Raw genomic sequence first — 16,325 nt, forward strand, 5'->3', positions numbered from 1 at the left:
TTAATTATAAAAATAACCCCCTCCCCCCAGTATATATAATTGAGAAATAATATGAATTTTCTTAAAGTATATTTTATTTATCACTGAAACACACGGAGTTGAAATGTTGAATAAAATTTCATTAAAAAAAAATAATATCACAAACTTATTTTTTAATATTATAATAAAACTTACTGTTTACATATTTACATATGAAAAAAAGAAATAAAAATAAAATATAATCTTTAAAAATTGACCATCAAATCTTGTTTTTCTTTTTCTTCTTTTCTTTTCTTTTCTTTTTCAAAATGTCAAAAGCATAAATTTTTTTGTTCTGTTCGTATTAACATGCGATCTAAATGACAAAAGATTTGTATTGAAGTTAAAGAAGAAGTTTGGCTTGAACACACGCGGAGAGATTTCTCTCTTGTCGTGAAAAACCTGTTTGAACGCTTATATGCGTAAGTCAACGTTCGAGTGACTTAACTCGTTCGAAAGTGCTGCTATTTCTTTCTCTCTTTCCTTTGAACGAAATAATAAGTTTATAACAGTCAGACATTAGTCCAACACTACCATAAATATTTATTTATATATTATAAAATAATTATATTTTATAATATATAATATATATAATTTTATATATATTTAATATATATATTATGTTTTGTTGTTTATCTTATTCTTTAACTCATCTTTTTAACAAACTTATGGTCATGATTAATGAGAACGTGAGATACTAAAATGTATCTTATATACTATTAAAATGATATATATATATATACTGAAACCTTGAAATATTGAGTTTTCACCAAAGAAAAATAAGAAATAATTGCATTAGAATGTGTTAATCAATCATTCAAATATTTCACACGATCAAGATAAGAAATGAACGGTGGTGTACTTGAAAGATTATATATATATATACATAACAGATGTTCATATATATATATATGTGGGTAAATTATTTATATACTTAGTTATATATGATTTTTTTTCCTTTATCAAAGTATCCACGACAAATAACTTACGATGGGAAAGTGTACTACAGTTATGTTCAAAAATATTTAATACATTCTACCTACAATACTAATTCAATTGACACAAAATTATCATTCGATCGTTTATAAATCATCTTTGGTATTTTTATATATATATTTTTTTTATTAAACATATACAATTTGTTTTGTTTTGTTATAAATTTATTTTTTATCCATAATAATAAAAGTCATGTAAAATAATAATTGGATAAAGTACAAATTTATAAGAAACAAGTTCAATGTGTAATATTTTATTCGAATATTTTTGAAACTCACTGTATCATTTACTTATACACAGAAACACATAAACCCACACACACACACACACACATATCTATTTAAATGAAATGAACATGATAGAAAATCATCCTACTTAATTATTCCAACAAGTAATCCCGATGACATCGCGATCGATTATTTATTACGGATGTTAATGTCTTGTTATACAACGTGTCGGTTAGTTGATTAAATTTTCGTGACAATGTGTATCAAGGTATTACAGTTAAAACGATATTAATCAAGTTAGTAGTTCCCTTTGCAAAAATCGATATACTAATTAACGAGGAATTCGCATGTTAAATTCCAGAATTAATAAGTATCGTTTATCCCCCATAATATATATTTCATACTTTCTTTCATACTTATCGAATATTTTTTCTTTTTTTTTTTTATCTTTCTTATTTATATTGTATGTTATACATTTAATCGTATAAAAAATATGATGTATCATGATGATTTCCAATGAGCAACTGTTTTGAAATTCTGATTAATCGAACGACGAACATGATAACAGCACCACCTACCAATTATTTAATAACTGACCTACATTGTTATAGTATCTTATTTAAAATCATCATAAATTATACATTCCAAAGTTATAGGATAATATAATATTTTTATTATATTATTTATAGAAATATATATATATATTATATAATTCATTTTACTGAACAATCAAACGCGACAAATACAGATGGCTAATAATCAAAAATTGACAATAATCATTGAAATAATATAATAATATAAATTCGATTATCTCTGTTGTGTCTTATGTTTGTTAACACGTTTCCTTACACGTGTATTATTATAATCAACGATTCCGATATGCTAAAATATAAATAAATAAATGAATAAATATCTAGAACAAATTAATATAAATTACAAATTGTTAACATGAAAAACATAATCAATTCAAGTATTTCCCAAGTATCATAACCATGTTAAAATCAATGTTAAAATGTTTCAAGATTTTGATCACAATCCTCGCGTTTACGAAAACCCGAATCATAACAATAATCTTACGGTGAAATATTTGCTGATAGTTTTACGATCATCTCTCTCTCTTTTATGTTTTTACAGAGTATCTTTTTCTCGATAATAAAAAAAGACAAAAAAAAGTCTATGCACAAGGAAAAAGGAAAATTGTTTAACAGGAATATTAATAGACGACGAGCATATAACAAAAACGATAACACGACTTTGAAATATTTCAACGAAGCAAATCCGCAAATCCATCAAGAACTCCTCCTCTTCCTCCTCCTCCACCCCCTTGTAACCCACTCCTCTTACTCATCGTTGTCGTAAAATTGAACTTTGTTCTTCTACCGAGAAATTCACGATGTTAAAGCTTTTCTGCTTTTGACCGCAACGTTTTCCAGACGTTCCAACTACACACACACACACACACACACACACACATAAAGTAGACACATACATTCGCTCAAAAGAAAATCCAAAGGTACGCAAAGAAATATTTCCTGAAATACAACCTCAAAGGATAACCACAAATTTCTTTTTTCTTTTCTACCCTTTACGTATCACCTTTTAAATCCCCCCGTGGGAGATAAATTTTTTTCCATTTCTATTATAAAGGGGAGGAAACAAAATAGAAATTGGTTTGTATTATTAAAAAATAATATATCTTACTAACGTGTGTAATTCGTAAATGTATAATATCCTTCATTAGTAAAAAAATCTAAATCATATTTCACGTAACCAAAAAAAAAACAACAACATTTACAAGCTTTTTTTTCTTTTCTTACACGACACAGAAATGATCTCGAAATGTAATTGCAGTTTGAACGAAAAATAATAATACCAAAAAAAGAAAAAAAAAAAAAAAAAAAAAATTATAAAAACGAATTCGACTCGTTATCATATTTTCTATACCTAAACTACTTTACCGTAACGAGAGAAAATAAGGGGTCGTTGGAAGAAAAAAAAAGAAACAAATTGACGAGTCACAGATCGGTAAGATAAAAAAATATATTATANAACATTTACAAGCTTTTTTTTCTTTTCTTACACGACACAGAAATGATCTCGAAATGTAATTGCAGTTTGAACGAAAAATAATAATACCAAAAAAAAAAAAAAAAAAAATAAAAAAAAAAAAAAAAAAAAAAAAAAAAAAAACAAATAAAGTAATAATAATGTTACATCAAAATGAAATTTTTTACCGTAACGAGAGAAAATAAGGGGTCGTTGGAAGAAAAAAAAAGAAACAAATTGACGAGTCACAGATCGGTAAGATAAAAAAATATATTATACGTTTGTTATATAGGTAAGAGAAGTAAAGGTACATACATACACGACCGATCGATCGTCGATTAAGTTGATCCAAGATGAGGAGAAAAGAGGGGAAAGGGGTGATTAGTGAAAGGGGGAAGGGTTTTGCGAAGGGAAACACGACAGATAGGTAATTTCTCTAATTAGTGCGCGTAACAAACGCCATGTAATTAAATTGCACAGTAAGTTAACACAACAACAAGAACAACAACAACAACATATACACGAAAACGATGAAGTAAGGAAGATGAGTGGGGCTGTAGGGGGGGGGGGGGTTAAAGGGAGGAACAGCAGTTTATTTCAAAATAATATCCCTTTTCTTATTCAACCCATCCATTCTGTATACTCTTAGTCCACTTTTTTCTTCGTCCCTGAATTTATAAACCATACAAAAACGATGCATCGTCTAAACTGGGATTAAAATGTGAGCTCCTGTAAAAGCTACCGGTTAAAAGCTTCCTCTTTCTTTCTTTCTTTCTTTCTTTTTCAATCTACGATAAAAATAAACATTTCGAAAAGCAGCCAGGAGGAAGGCTAAGTATGTTGTTTCTCTCTCTCTCTCTCTCTCTCTCTCTCTCTCTCTCTCTCTCTTTCATTGTCAGCTTTAAAACTTGCCAGTTGAAATGTTTTAACAACGTGAATATACCTATTCGACTAAGAATTACAATGATTTATTTAACTTGCTATACTTTCGTTAACAAACTCGAGATAGTAGATTACATCGAATTACATTAGGTTTTACATGACCATTTTTTTTGGCTTGTTTTTAACTCACAATTAGAATAAATGTTATAATACTTATTGATTGAGATTAACACTTTATCTAAGGACACTTTTCGTAATATTTATTTTTTTATACTATTTATATATTTTGATATATATATGTTTATTTTTTGTTCAAATGAACGCGATTTCAAAACAATTTGAATACAATTTTTCTGCCAATTGGATTGTGCGAACGAAATATTTATCTTTTCTTTGAAAAAACGAATAATGTGTATTATATTATATTTTAATCAATTTTTATCTCATTTTCTTTTCTTTTTCTTCTTTTTATTTTTTTTTTTTTGTACAAATTACAGGACGCGCGTCATTCGACCATAAGTGGTAGGTTCAACGTTAAGTAACTTTTTTTACTGGACGTTTTTTTATTTTTACGTTAACGAAGAAGTATTTCTTATCTGACGAAAAAATATATTTGCAATAAATATGAACATGAAAGTGTACAGATAAAATAATAATTATATAACATTATAGAAAAGTAATAATCGTAACGTATCAACGTAATTTTAACGTTAGTTTTAAATTCTTATCGTCATAGAAACAAATTCTCTATTCTCAGTTAATCGTTAGGGAAATGTGACTGTTTAAATTGACCCTGTAACTGATTTATGACATCCCAACCTTCGACGAGTGAATCGTTTGAAAACTTTGATTAAACTTTCCGACCTTATTTTCTCAACGTTTGCAGGAAATTTTTCAATAACGATAATTAAACGTTAAAATCGGAAATCTTGCGTATTTTCTTTCACAAAATTAATGAAATTTTTCATACAATTTATATATTCGTAAATTTGTTATTATATATTAGCGCTGTAAATGTGAATAAATGAAATTATATTCAATCGAATTAAATCGTTCAATGAAATTATTTTCAACAATATATTTCTCAATCATTCGAACAATCTCACTCCCCCTATTTCTCTCTCTCTCTCTCTCTCTCTCTCTCTCTCTTGATGATTTAATATTCGATCGATTAGAACAAGGAATTAATATTTGAGGGAGAGAGATAGAGTGATAAAGATGTGAACAATGTCGACAGTAATACAACGTTATATAACGGTCGCATAGTATGTTCGTCAAAAGACATTCCGCAGTGTACTATCAAGAATTCTGTACACAGGACAAAGGGGAACCTCTTATAATAAATATTCAAAGAAAGAAACGAATATAAAAAGAAAGAGAGAGAGAGAGAGAGAGAGAGAGAGATCGTACAAGTCAATGACGTCACGTTCTAAGAAAAATATTTTCTATTAAATATGTTGTGTAAAAAAAAAAAATGTGTGACACAAGTTCTCATTAAAGTAACATATTCATAGATAAAAATTATTGTTTTATCAATAATAAACATAATCATTTGTAAAACTTAATGACTGATATAACAATAATTATGTTGAACATTATTTATAGTTTCGTTAAAGAAACGTCTTCATCTTTTGTCAGAATGATTATTAATAAATTACGAGGGGATACGCCCACGTTGGCTTATATTCAGTCGTCCCAAATTCAAAACCTGAAAAACCGGTGCTAAAAAGAAATGAAATTTGATTTTCACGAATCGTGTTAGCGAACACTTTTTATATTCGTTATATATATATATATATAAAAAAAAACAATATTATTATATCGAGCACGAATTCAATTTAATACGATATAATCGGTAATTAATTAATTATTATTATTATCAAAAATATTTGATCGATTGAACGACGTTACACATCAACAAAAAAAATGTTGGAATTTGAGAGGGGGGGGGGGAAAGAAAAATAAGGATTTTTGACAATTAAAAATAAGGAAAAGTATTGAAATGAAATAAAATTAGAAATTAGTTTCGTGAATTTTCTACGGGAAAAATTTTTATTGGAGTATGGGACGAGAATTGGATAAATTATCGGATTGAAAGGATGGAAATCGGCATGTGAAAAAAAAAAAAAAAGAAACAAGAATTAAAGTCGAAGAGGAAGAAAGGGGGCTGGGTGGGGGGAGGAATACGTTGAACATACCGAAAGACGAAGACCATTTCCAGCATGGCTGGTAGCCCTCTCGAGCGGTTGGTGGGCGGACGGGTGGTTTCCCATTTCTCTTCTTCGTGTACACTGATGTTTTCACAACGCGCAGTAGCGTGTAAAAGCGTCGAGTATCGAAACAACACAACCGAGGAAGAATAAGAATAAGACAAGCTTTTCTTTTTTCCTCACCCTTATTCCACTTTTAAAAGTACCGAAAAATATAATAAAAGTATATTCGATTGTGAAAGAAGAAAGAAAAAGAAAAAAAAAAAACAAGAACACCTCTAGAATCGTCTTATCTTATCACAAATTCTTCCCAAAATCACGCACTATGGTGAGAATAATAATTTTCCATTACCGAATGATAAAAACAAAATCCTTAAAAATATAACAGGATTAATATTAGTCTTCTTTAAATCGAACACAAATCTTTCTTACTTTTATTTTTAGTTTCGAGTCACTTGAATAAAAATAGTTGGTTGCACTGGTCGATTGATTAAATAAACCTTCTCCCCTCCCCACCCCCCCCTCCCAACCCCGCACAAACAAATACACACACGCGTACACTGATCGTATTTATCCAAACACACGTGTATTGAGACGAAATAGAAAAATTATATTAAGAAAAGAAGATTAAGTAGAAGAAGAAAACAACAACAACAAAAATAACACAGGAAACGGTGAAAGCGTGATTAAAGGATGAGAATGCAATTGGAGAACGCGTGGTGGTATTGTCACGAAAGGAAAAATTATTTACTCGAAAATAAATGTGGGGACCAACAAAAATTCGACGAATCACGTTGATAAAAGAGTTAATTCTCGCGCCCGGTAAAAAATTTCTTAATTTAATGATTTATAAAGAAAAAAAAACCTTATAGGTTTCTTGACGGTCGACCGTACGCGACGAATCGTCACGAAACGGCCGACTTCCATCGCGAGACTTCGTAAGGTCTGACGAGAACGACGGTAACACCACCAGTCTTGAGCATCGTTCGTTTTCACGACACGAGGAGGCCACCTCTTCCCTCCCTCCCTCCCCCTCACCACTCCTTTCGGTTCCCCTTCCCTTCTTAGTTTTCTCACCGTTCACCTAACTCGACACACGATGAGTTGTCGAGTAATATTCTTCTTCTTCTTCTTCTTTTTCTATGCGTTTGTTAACACACAAGCATTAAAACACGTTTCAACACCAATATTAACTACTATTACTATTACTATTACGATGACACACACGACTAGTAGCAGAACGATGATCACTACTACCCCACTACCACCCTCGCAACTTCCTCCTCCTCCTCTTCTTCTTCTTCTGCTACTTCTCTTCTCCCTCCCCCGTCCGATCGATGACGAAGGTCGACGATCACGATGACGTTTCTACGTAGACATCACCACCACCAACACCATCACTACTATCTATCACTACTACTACCATCACTACAGTCACCACCACCACCACCACCACCAATGCTGGCTTGCATCAACGACAAACTTTTTACACGTTTTACTTTTCAAGAAGAGATACACGAAGATTATCTATAAACGTGTGAGTGAGCGTGTGTGTTTGAGTTAGTGAGACTGAGGAGACAGAGAAAGAATTCAAGAGTTACGCTTAGCAGTTAGACAGAAAAAGCATTTGCTTGGTTCGGACAACATGGCCGGCAACACGACGCGTTCTACTACGTTTTTCAAAACCGGCCAGTGGTAAAAAGGTAAACGTGAACCATACGTTTCCAGATGAATAAAGTATACTACTAGTATTAGTATTAGTGTATTCTTTTTCTTTTTTCTTTTATTCTTTCTTCTTCTGCTTCTTCTTCTTCTTTGCTTGATTTAATTTGATTTTCGTTTCCTTTCCTTTAACGAGATTAACAAGAATACTACAAATCTTACTGGGTTACCCTTCCAATCTGACGTCAGCCCAGTTTCTGATGATTCTACAGAACTGAGAACGAAGTGGGCTCAAACTATCTTCTTTCCTTTTCTTTTATGGTTTGGTATTGCTTGTTTTCTCTCTCAGTTGGTTGCTAGAATACCTTTGATGGTAGGTAAAACTTGCTTTTCAATGATTATAATGCCGATTCAGTAATCGGTAAAATGTATTTTTAAACTCTTACGTTTAACCAATCCAAACTTGAATCCTTTTGTTTTCTTGTTTTCTTTTTTCTGTTATCTCTTTCGTTCTTCGGTTAACTATTTTTGATCGATTATTATTCAACGATCATCTCATAGATTTGTTTAATTATTCGATTATCGGTAACAATTAAATTGTTTGTCCATTCGATAATTTTATCCTCTCGTTTCGTTTTTCTTAGAAAAAAAAAAAAAAACGAAGAAAGAAAAAATGATCTACGATTTTTAACGATTCAAATTTCTTCAACTTCTTCCTGTTGACCATTCGAACGAATCAAATTCTTGTCGATTACAAAACAAACAAACAAGAAATTATGCTCTTTGATTTTTCTTATAGGAATTTCATATTTGCGCAATTTGTTCGTAATTTTCTTTCCAATGCGAAGAAAGAAAGAAAAAAGAAAAAAATCAAACACCACACATCGAAGTAAAAGAAAGAATCGATCCGTGACATTTAACGACGAAGACGACGATGACGACGACGATGATGATGATGATGATGATGATAACCCCGTTCGTTTTTACTCGTTACTCTCACAGTGTTTCTTTTAACTCTCATTGACTTTTGAATGAGTTTAACGCGCGTTAAGCTTTGCCCACTGGCGTTTAATTCGATTGACCTTAGCGTTTAATTTAAAACGCAGACTAATTAACCGTGCACCACATATCGCGATGACTGAAAGGAAAAAAAAAAGATACGAAAGAGTGAAAAGAAACGTGGTTGAAGTTATGGGGGTAGGGGTACAGAAGTAAAAGGAGTCTGTGAATCGCGTAACACACTTTCCAATTATTATTCTTCTTACTTATTTCATTTAATTTCTCTTATTTCTTCATTAACACAATTATCTAAGATAATTGTTATCGATATTACACAATTAACACAATTTTATCTTCGAATAAATGTTCATTTTAATGTGATAATAATAATATCTTTTTGATATCTTTTCGTAATTGTAATTTCGATTGTATTTTCGATTGATTTGATTTTCCAGTTTTTTCCATTTTCTTCGATTAACCAACGACGACAATAATGTTGATGATGACGATGACGATGACGATGATGATGATGATGATGGGATCGGTGAAGTACGGTTACTATAGTTCCCACGTTTTTCCGTTAGAACTACCACGGTCACGCTCCGATACTTCCGTCGACCCCACCGGAACTCGGAAATACTCTTGTGTGTTATCTATCTTTATTTTATTTTATTTTATTTTCAATACACACACACACACACACTTTCTCATTCTCACTCACTCTCTTTCTATCTCCGTCTAGTTTTCTTTCGTATTATCCAAACGAAGAAAAGTAGAGAAATAATTAAACAGCGTAATATTTTTTCAGATTTGATTTATTCCAAAAATATTTTCACCCCGCAAACGGGGAATGTTGGGTATTCGAAAATGAGACAAAATTCAAATGGAAAAAAAGAAAAACGAGATGCCGACGAACGGTCGGGTCGTTTCTCGCGCCACCTGGTGAACCTTTTTCGGTTTATCTTTTAAGCTTCAGGTAAAATTTCGATTCCAAGGCACGGGGGGATATATACTTTCGAATATGAAAGATTTCTCTCTTTCTTATTTTTATCCACGACATCCAACAAATTCCATTCCTTCAATTCGTTTGATTTTCCATTTATTTGTCCGTTTTTTTTCCTCTCCCTCCAAATTTAAATTAATCCAAATTAATTATAGTCACACGCGTTTTCGTATTGGAATGATGAATGATAAACGCAATACGTTTGTTAATTCGCGTATTATTCCGAACGAAATGTTCAGAAATATTCGAATAAAAACCAAAATCAATCGTCACATTTTCACCATGATAATTAAAAAAATTTCAAAATATGAAGGAATCGTTTAGAGTGTTGATAAATGATTCGAGTAATAGGAATATTACACACACACATATATAACAGGTCAAGCAAACGTCCAACGACACCGACAGAGACTCGAGAAACCCGTGCAAGAGAACCCCCCCCTGACGAAACACCGGACACGAATGCCAAGACTCGAACGGGTCCTGTTCCTTCTACCCTACCCTCTCCCCTACCCCGCACCCCTCTACCTTTTGCTTCAGGGACGAGACAGTCCCCGTTTGGGCCCTATTCCTTTCATACCAACTAACTTTAACACCGATACATTACCATTAACCCCATTACTTTTGCTTATTTTTATCACTGAAACCAATAACAGGGAACGGGGCCATGGGGAATAAGGGGAGGTCTCGTAGCCAATGTATTCAGTATAGTGTAGATATGTATATGTGTTTATCGATATATAATTTGTATGATTATTATTTAAAATCATATTTGTGTTCAAGTTCACAGATAATTATTGTTAGTTTGTTAATTATACGTGTGTGTTGGATAGTTTGAAGAATTATTTTTAGTACAATGTCATGTTGTTATAAATATAATCTTTAAAATATGACGAATGCATTAACGATTTTGTTAAAATATTGTATTTGCAAGTCAGTTCATTGCACAGTGATTAGTTGGTTGTTTCATTGTAATATAATTAAAGCTTATTTAGAGATACATTTAACGATGTTATTTTATCTATTTGATCGATTTCATGATGAAAAGATAAATGAATTTTTTGGATTTGTCTAAAACAGGTTTTTGCCAATTATTTAATACACGAGTTAGATTTGTATGAATAAATTGATAAATTTATTTAAACAATTCCGGAAATCATCCTCGGAGTATCCCTGAAAGGGCATAAACCTCTTAGCAGTGTTTCCTTCTCGAACTTAAACATAAACCCCATTTAACAGGGAAAGAGAGAGAGAGAGAGAAAGAAAAAGGCCAGTACCTTTGACTAAAGGCTCAACGGGAAGAAACCAGGCTCGTATTTCTACTTTCCAAGGGCCCTGAACATTCTCAGTCGTTACACTCCAGTCAAGGGAAACCGGTTTTTTCACTGGATCGGTCATCGCAAGGACGAACTGTTGTTTTCTACCAACCGAATCACACCATTGCTGGTTTTAACTAAAATATATAATCTCGATGTTTGCGATTAAACGAATTTTTTCAATAACCCATCTAATTAGATTTGAAATATTTTGGATTTAATAAACAATTAATTGTTACGAAATTTGTTGGAAATAAAATAAAAAAGAAAAAAAAAAAAAAGAGAGAGAGAGAGAAAAATCGTTGAGACACGTGTTTGATGTAATACTACGGGGGTTTGGTGACCGTGGTTTACGGTGGTGTTCTTTCTAGTGATGGGGGGATAGCAGCTGCCATGGCAAATGGTCGTACATCTGCTAAGAGACGCTACCAAGAATGAAAGAGAAATATAGAAAGAGATGGAGAGAATATTTTGAAGTAGGCGCCTTCTTCTTCTTACTTTTTGAATAAGACTTTTGCGAAAAAAAAAAAAAAAAAAGAAAAAGTAATAAAAAGAACGAGAAACGATCATCTCTCATCGATTTGCAACAAGTTCGTTGCAATTGAAAGAAAAATAAAAAAAAAAAGATAATGGGGGAAAACAGAAATGGGCTTACACTGTTGGGTTTGATTTTTATTACAATCGAAAACAAATATGAAATAAACGAGGATGACTGACTTTGTTTGTGAAATATTTGACGTCTATATTATCCACGTGTACCATTTTGTAATTTTTATTTTTATAAATGAAGGAAGGAATCAAATAGAAAATAATAAAAAAAAGAAAAGAAGTAAATTTGGAACAAATTCGTAACCGAGTATTCGCATTAAGTTCGCATCATTAAGTTTATCGCAAAAAAATACACAACGCGGATAAAGGTAAAGAAAAGAAAGAAAAAGAAAAAAAGAAAAGAAAAAAAAACAATTAAAATGAAAAATACGGATACAAGGTTTTATAAGATGAATAGTTTAAATTTGATTGCATCTTAAAGTAAAAAGTAAGTTTGTTGAAAAGTTGATTTGTGTATTTTTTTTTTTTTTCTTTTTTTTTTTGATAAAACTTCGAATAAAAAATAAATGCCGCTTGTGTTTCTCATTAAAACAAAAATGCGTTTTATTAAACGAGAAAAGTTTTAACAAACACAAGAGAAAAAAGGGATAAGGGAAAAGTGAAATTAAAATGGATAGAATGTTACGAGTTGATAGGAAAAATTTTATGATATGCAATAATTCTTTTCTAATTAAGAAGAAAGAAAAAAAAAAAAAAGAAAGAAAAAAAAAAAAAATACATTTAAGTTTTCCCCAAAGGGACGCGAATCTTTTATTTCAAGGAAAGAAATAAAGAAGGAATGAAAAAAAAAAAAAAAAAAAAAAAAATGAGAAAAAAAAAAATTAGAACGAGGTATATGTACTTTGTCGCGATGAAAAGTAATAAGAATTTTTTTCATTCTCTAAACGAAATGACTTTTAAACGTCGTGACGGTATTCCTCTTATGAGAATGGAACAAATATAGAAAGGTTGTTGGTTGTGTTGGAGAAAAATAATGCAAAAATGAATTTTGTCGTACCCCCCAACCAACCAACCCCCCCTCTCCCGCCACCGAATTACACCGAAGAGTACGAGACCGTGCCATTTTTTTTTGTTTTTTTTGTACCCTTTCTCTTATTAATGATCCCACCCTTATACACCCCCACAGCCCCCCTTCCTCATTTCGTTTAATGGTCTGACATGCATTTTCGCGATACGTTCGTTAGAATAAAAAAAAAGAAAAAAAAAAAGAAAAAAAAATGAATCAAACGAGATGAAAAAAGAAAAAAAAACATTAAACAAATTTGCGTGCAATTTAATTTCATTATACGGTAGGATCGTAGCGAGATTTTTTTTATTTTTAATCACGAATATTCAAATTATAGAATTATTATTAATTAATTTCATTTACAAATATTTTATACAACGTGTCGAAGATAGTTTTCTTGATTATTTTCTTGTATAAAAATTGCCCAAACTTTCGTGTGGATGTTGTTTTATTTTTCTCTCTCTCTCTTAGATTATATTCCAATTAATAATTAAATTATTATCTACATCTCTGATATAATTATATTTGAAATTATCTTTTTTTCTTTTTTCTTCTATCCATACAAAATTCTCAACTCGTATTCGCGATCAGTTTCGTGAGTCATTTATATAAACACTTTCGAATTAACCTTGACTCGATTCTATCTAATTGCATAATTGCATTACTACAAAGAAGCCCGTCCAATTCGTAATGTTTATACGACCTACGCATAAATACAATCAACCCTTTCGCAAATCATATTTCACCTCAGGGTTGACTCGATCGTACACAACCCCAATTACATAAATTCATTTTAAACAAATGTAAGAAAAAAAGAAGAAAAAAAAATTGTGACAAGAAACAATGTTACGTATTTTCCTCGATTATCCATTTAAAATGATTGGGAAAAGAAAAAAAAGAAAAAGAAAAAGAAAGAAAGACCCCTTCCTGTTACGTTTAATCCTTGCACGAGATTAGATAAGCAAAAAACGTTTTAAATGTCCATTCAAGTTAGGGTCCCTCGTAAACTCGAACTTGCTTGCTTGCTTCTTCGATCTTGGATCTTGATGTACACGTAAGAAAAGTTCACCTTCGAGTGAATGGCGATGGTGTATTCTCTCTACTGTTACATTATGGTGTTCTCCACGTATATATAGTAGTAGTATCTTTTTTCAGACAGCTGGCCTCGCATGATTTACTTTTCGTGACACGCAGGCATGAAAAAGGCACGTCGCGAAGTAAGGACGAACAGAAAACGAAATCTCAACATCTGTTTTTCTTTATTTCCCCCCTCTACTCCCTTACTTCCTGTAACCCAGGAATCAACGTAAGTTCATCTTAAAAATCTTATAATAAAAGTATATTTGACGAATCCTATTTAAATAATCCTAATTGATTATACTTAAAACCATTATGAGATCAATGGTTACGTTTAATAGTAATAAAGTAAAAACAAAAAACAAAAGAAAAATTAAGTAACCTAATCGTGAATGTTTATTTAGGTTTCATTATTAGAAATAATTAATATATTATTTAATATAAAGAGTATTAATATTAATCGATTTTTTTGGTGGTGCCTGGTCATAAAAAATCTTGTAAACTTTTACATTAGACATAAAGATTAAAATATCTGGATCGCGTGTGCATGGTTTTTGTTCACACTATAGATCATCGTAAACGAATTAATGTTATTTATCGGTTATTTCCATCGTATCCATAAGGTAAGAACTACGCCATAAAATTCTTCATAAGGAGAGTAGTTACCCATAATTATGTGACAAGCTCTTATCTTAACACATAAGTAATATAAAAAAATTTCATTATTAAAAAACAATTTTTCTTCTTTTTTCTTTTTTTTTCCTTTTCATTATATCCGAGCCTCTATCCCCTTTTTATCAATGATTCACGATAGATCATTGATTAAAATATGATCAATGAAAATGTGAAATCAACTGTTCGATCATTCATCGTATGTCATTAATAATACTTAACATAATTACACTTTATAGCATAATATTTTATATTATTATCTAACTTCTAATTTGTATCAAAATGAGATTATCGATAAATAATTGATGACGACAAGTTTTTTTTTTTTTTTTTTTTTTTTTTTTTCAAATGATTTATCGTTCGATTAATATAATACGCGTATAAAGTAAAAATACTGAAATTTATTTAACGATTCGTGATGAAATATAATGAAAATGAAGATACTTTGAAATATATAACAAATCAATTGTGATTTAACATTAATTTTATTTTATTTATATCGACTAATCGATCCTATTCGATTGTTTGTATACGACCTTGATCCTTATTTCAGTACAGTCCACAAATATCATTGGTTTTAAGTCACGACGCGAGTTTTCGTCTCGTTCAAAGACCGGCTGCTGTTTGCTTGCTTGCTTGCTTGCTTGCTTGCCCAACTATTTCGGTCGACCTTCTTTCTTTCGATTTGTTCTCTTATTATTATTCCCTTGTGCGTATATTACCACATACATGCGTACACAAATATACATTTAAACTATATATAAACTTTTATATATATATACGTATCAACTATACCAGGTGTCTAAAGAATATTTCAACGAATTCAAAGCTTGTATTTTATCAATTCAAAATTTTATATAAAAATGTGTACGCGTGTGTGTATATTAAAAGGCTTGATTTTTGAATTAATAAATTCATGTTAAGAATTTGTAATTAATTGATTGACAAAAATTCTGTTGAAAATATATTCGTATACAATTTTTTTAAATTTATTTATTTATTTATTTATTTATAGAAAAACAAAATGCAAGCGTGTTTACTCTATATTGATACACACACACGTAACAATTAAATTTAATTTAACAGATTATTTGAATTAATCGTTACTTCAATTTTGATTTTGGTTTTTACGGACACTCTTTAGTCTATGCGTAGAATACCCCTTTGAGTTATAAATCAATTTGGAAAGGTTGAAAAAATGTCAGAGAATACAATGCTGAAAATTGTGTATCTTTGCAATTTCTTTGAAAAGTTACGGTAAATATTTTTTATACTTTTAGCAAATGGATTTTAATGATTTTTATATTAAATTAAAGTACACTCTTTAGTCTACGCGTACAATACTTTGTCGAGTTATAAATTTTGCACATAAAGTTCAGAAAATGTCAAAGAATGCAATGCTGTTAAGTGTGCATCTTTGCTATTTCTTTGAAAAGTTTTGGTAAATATTTTTTATATTAAAAGTATATAGATTTTAATAAAACTTATATTAAATTAAAGTACATTCTTTTGTCTACGCGTAGAGTATCTTTTCGCGTTATAAAACAATCTGTAAAAGTTTAGAAAATGTCAGAGAATGCAACAGTGTAAATAGTGCATCTT

The 16,325-nt window shown here is 30.7% G+C and overlaps 1 protein-coding gene across 4 annotated transcripts in view; it reads right to left on the reverse strand.

Moving 5' to 3' along the window:
* The window catches only part of LOC106789356 (protein numb), a 74,853-nt gene that overhangs the window by 20,041 nt on the left and 38,487 nt on the right, over positions 1-16,325 (reverse strand). The window contains exon 1 of one of the 4 annotated variants that reach the window (XM_014753495.1): positions 6,368-6,618. The exons of 2 other annotated variants lie outside the window; for them this stretch is intronic. In XM_014753495.1, the coding sequence (XP_014608981.1) occupies positions 6,368-6,442 (75 nt within the window). In that variant the 5' untranslated portion in view covers positions 6,443-6,618. Of the gene's footprint in view, positions 1-6,367; positions 6,619-16,325 lie in introns of those variants that run through there. One more of the 4 variants, XM_014753493.1, reaches the window with a different exon arrangement.

Source organism: Polistes canadensis, unplaced genomic scaffold (genome assembly GCF_001313835.1).
Source record: "Polistes canadensis isolate GaletaPanama2010 unplaced genomic scaffold, ASM131383v1 scaffold_180, whole genome shotgun sequence".
Lineage (NCBI taxonomy): Eukaryota > Metazoa > Arthropoda > Insecta > Hymenoptera > Vespidae > Polistes > Polistes canadensis.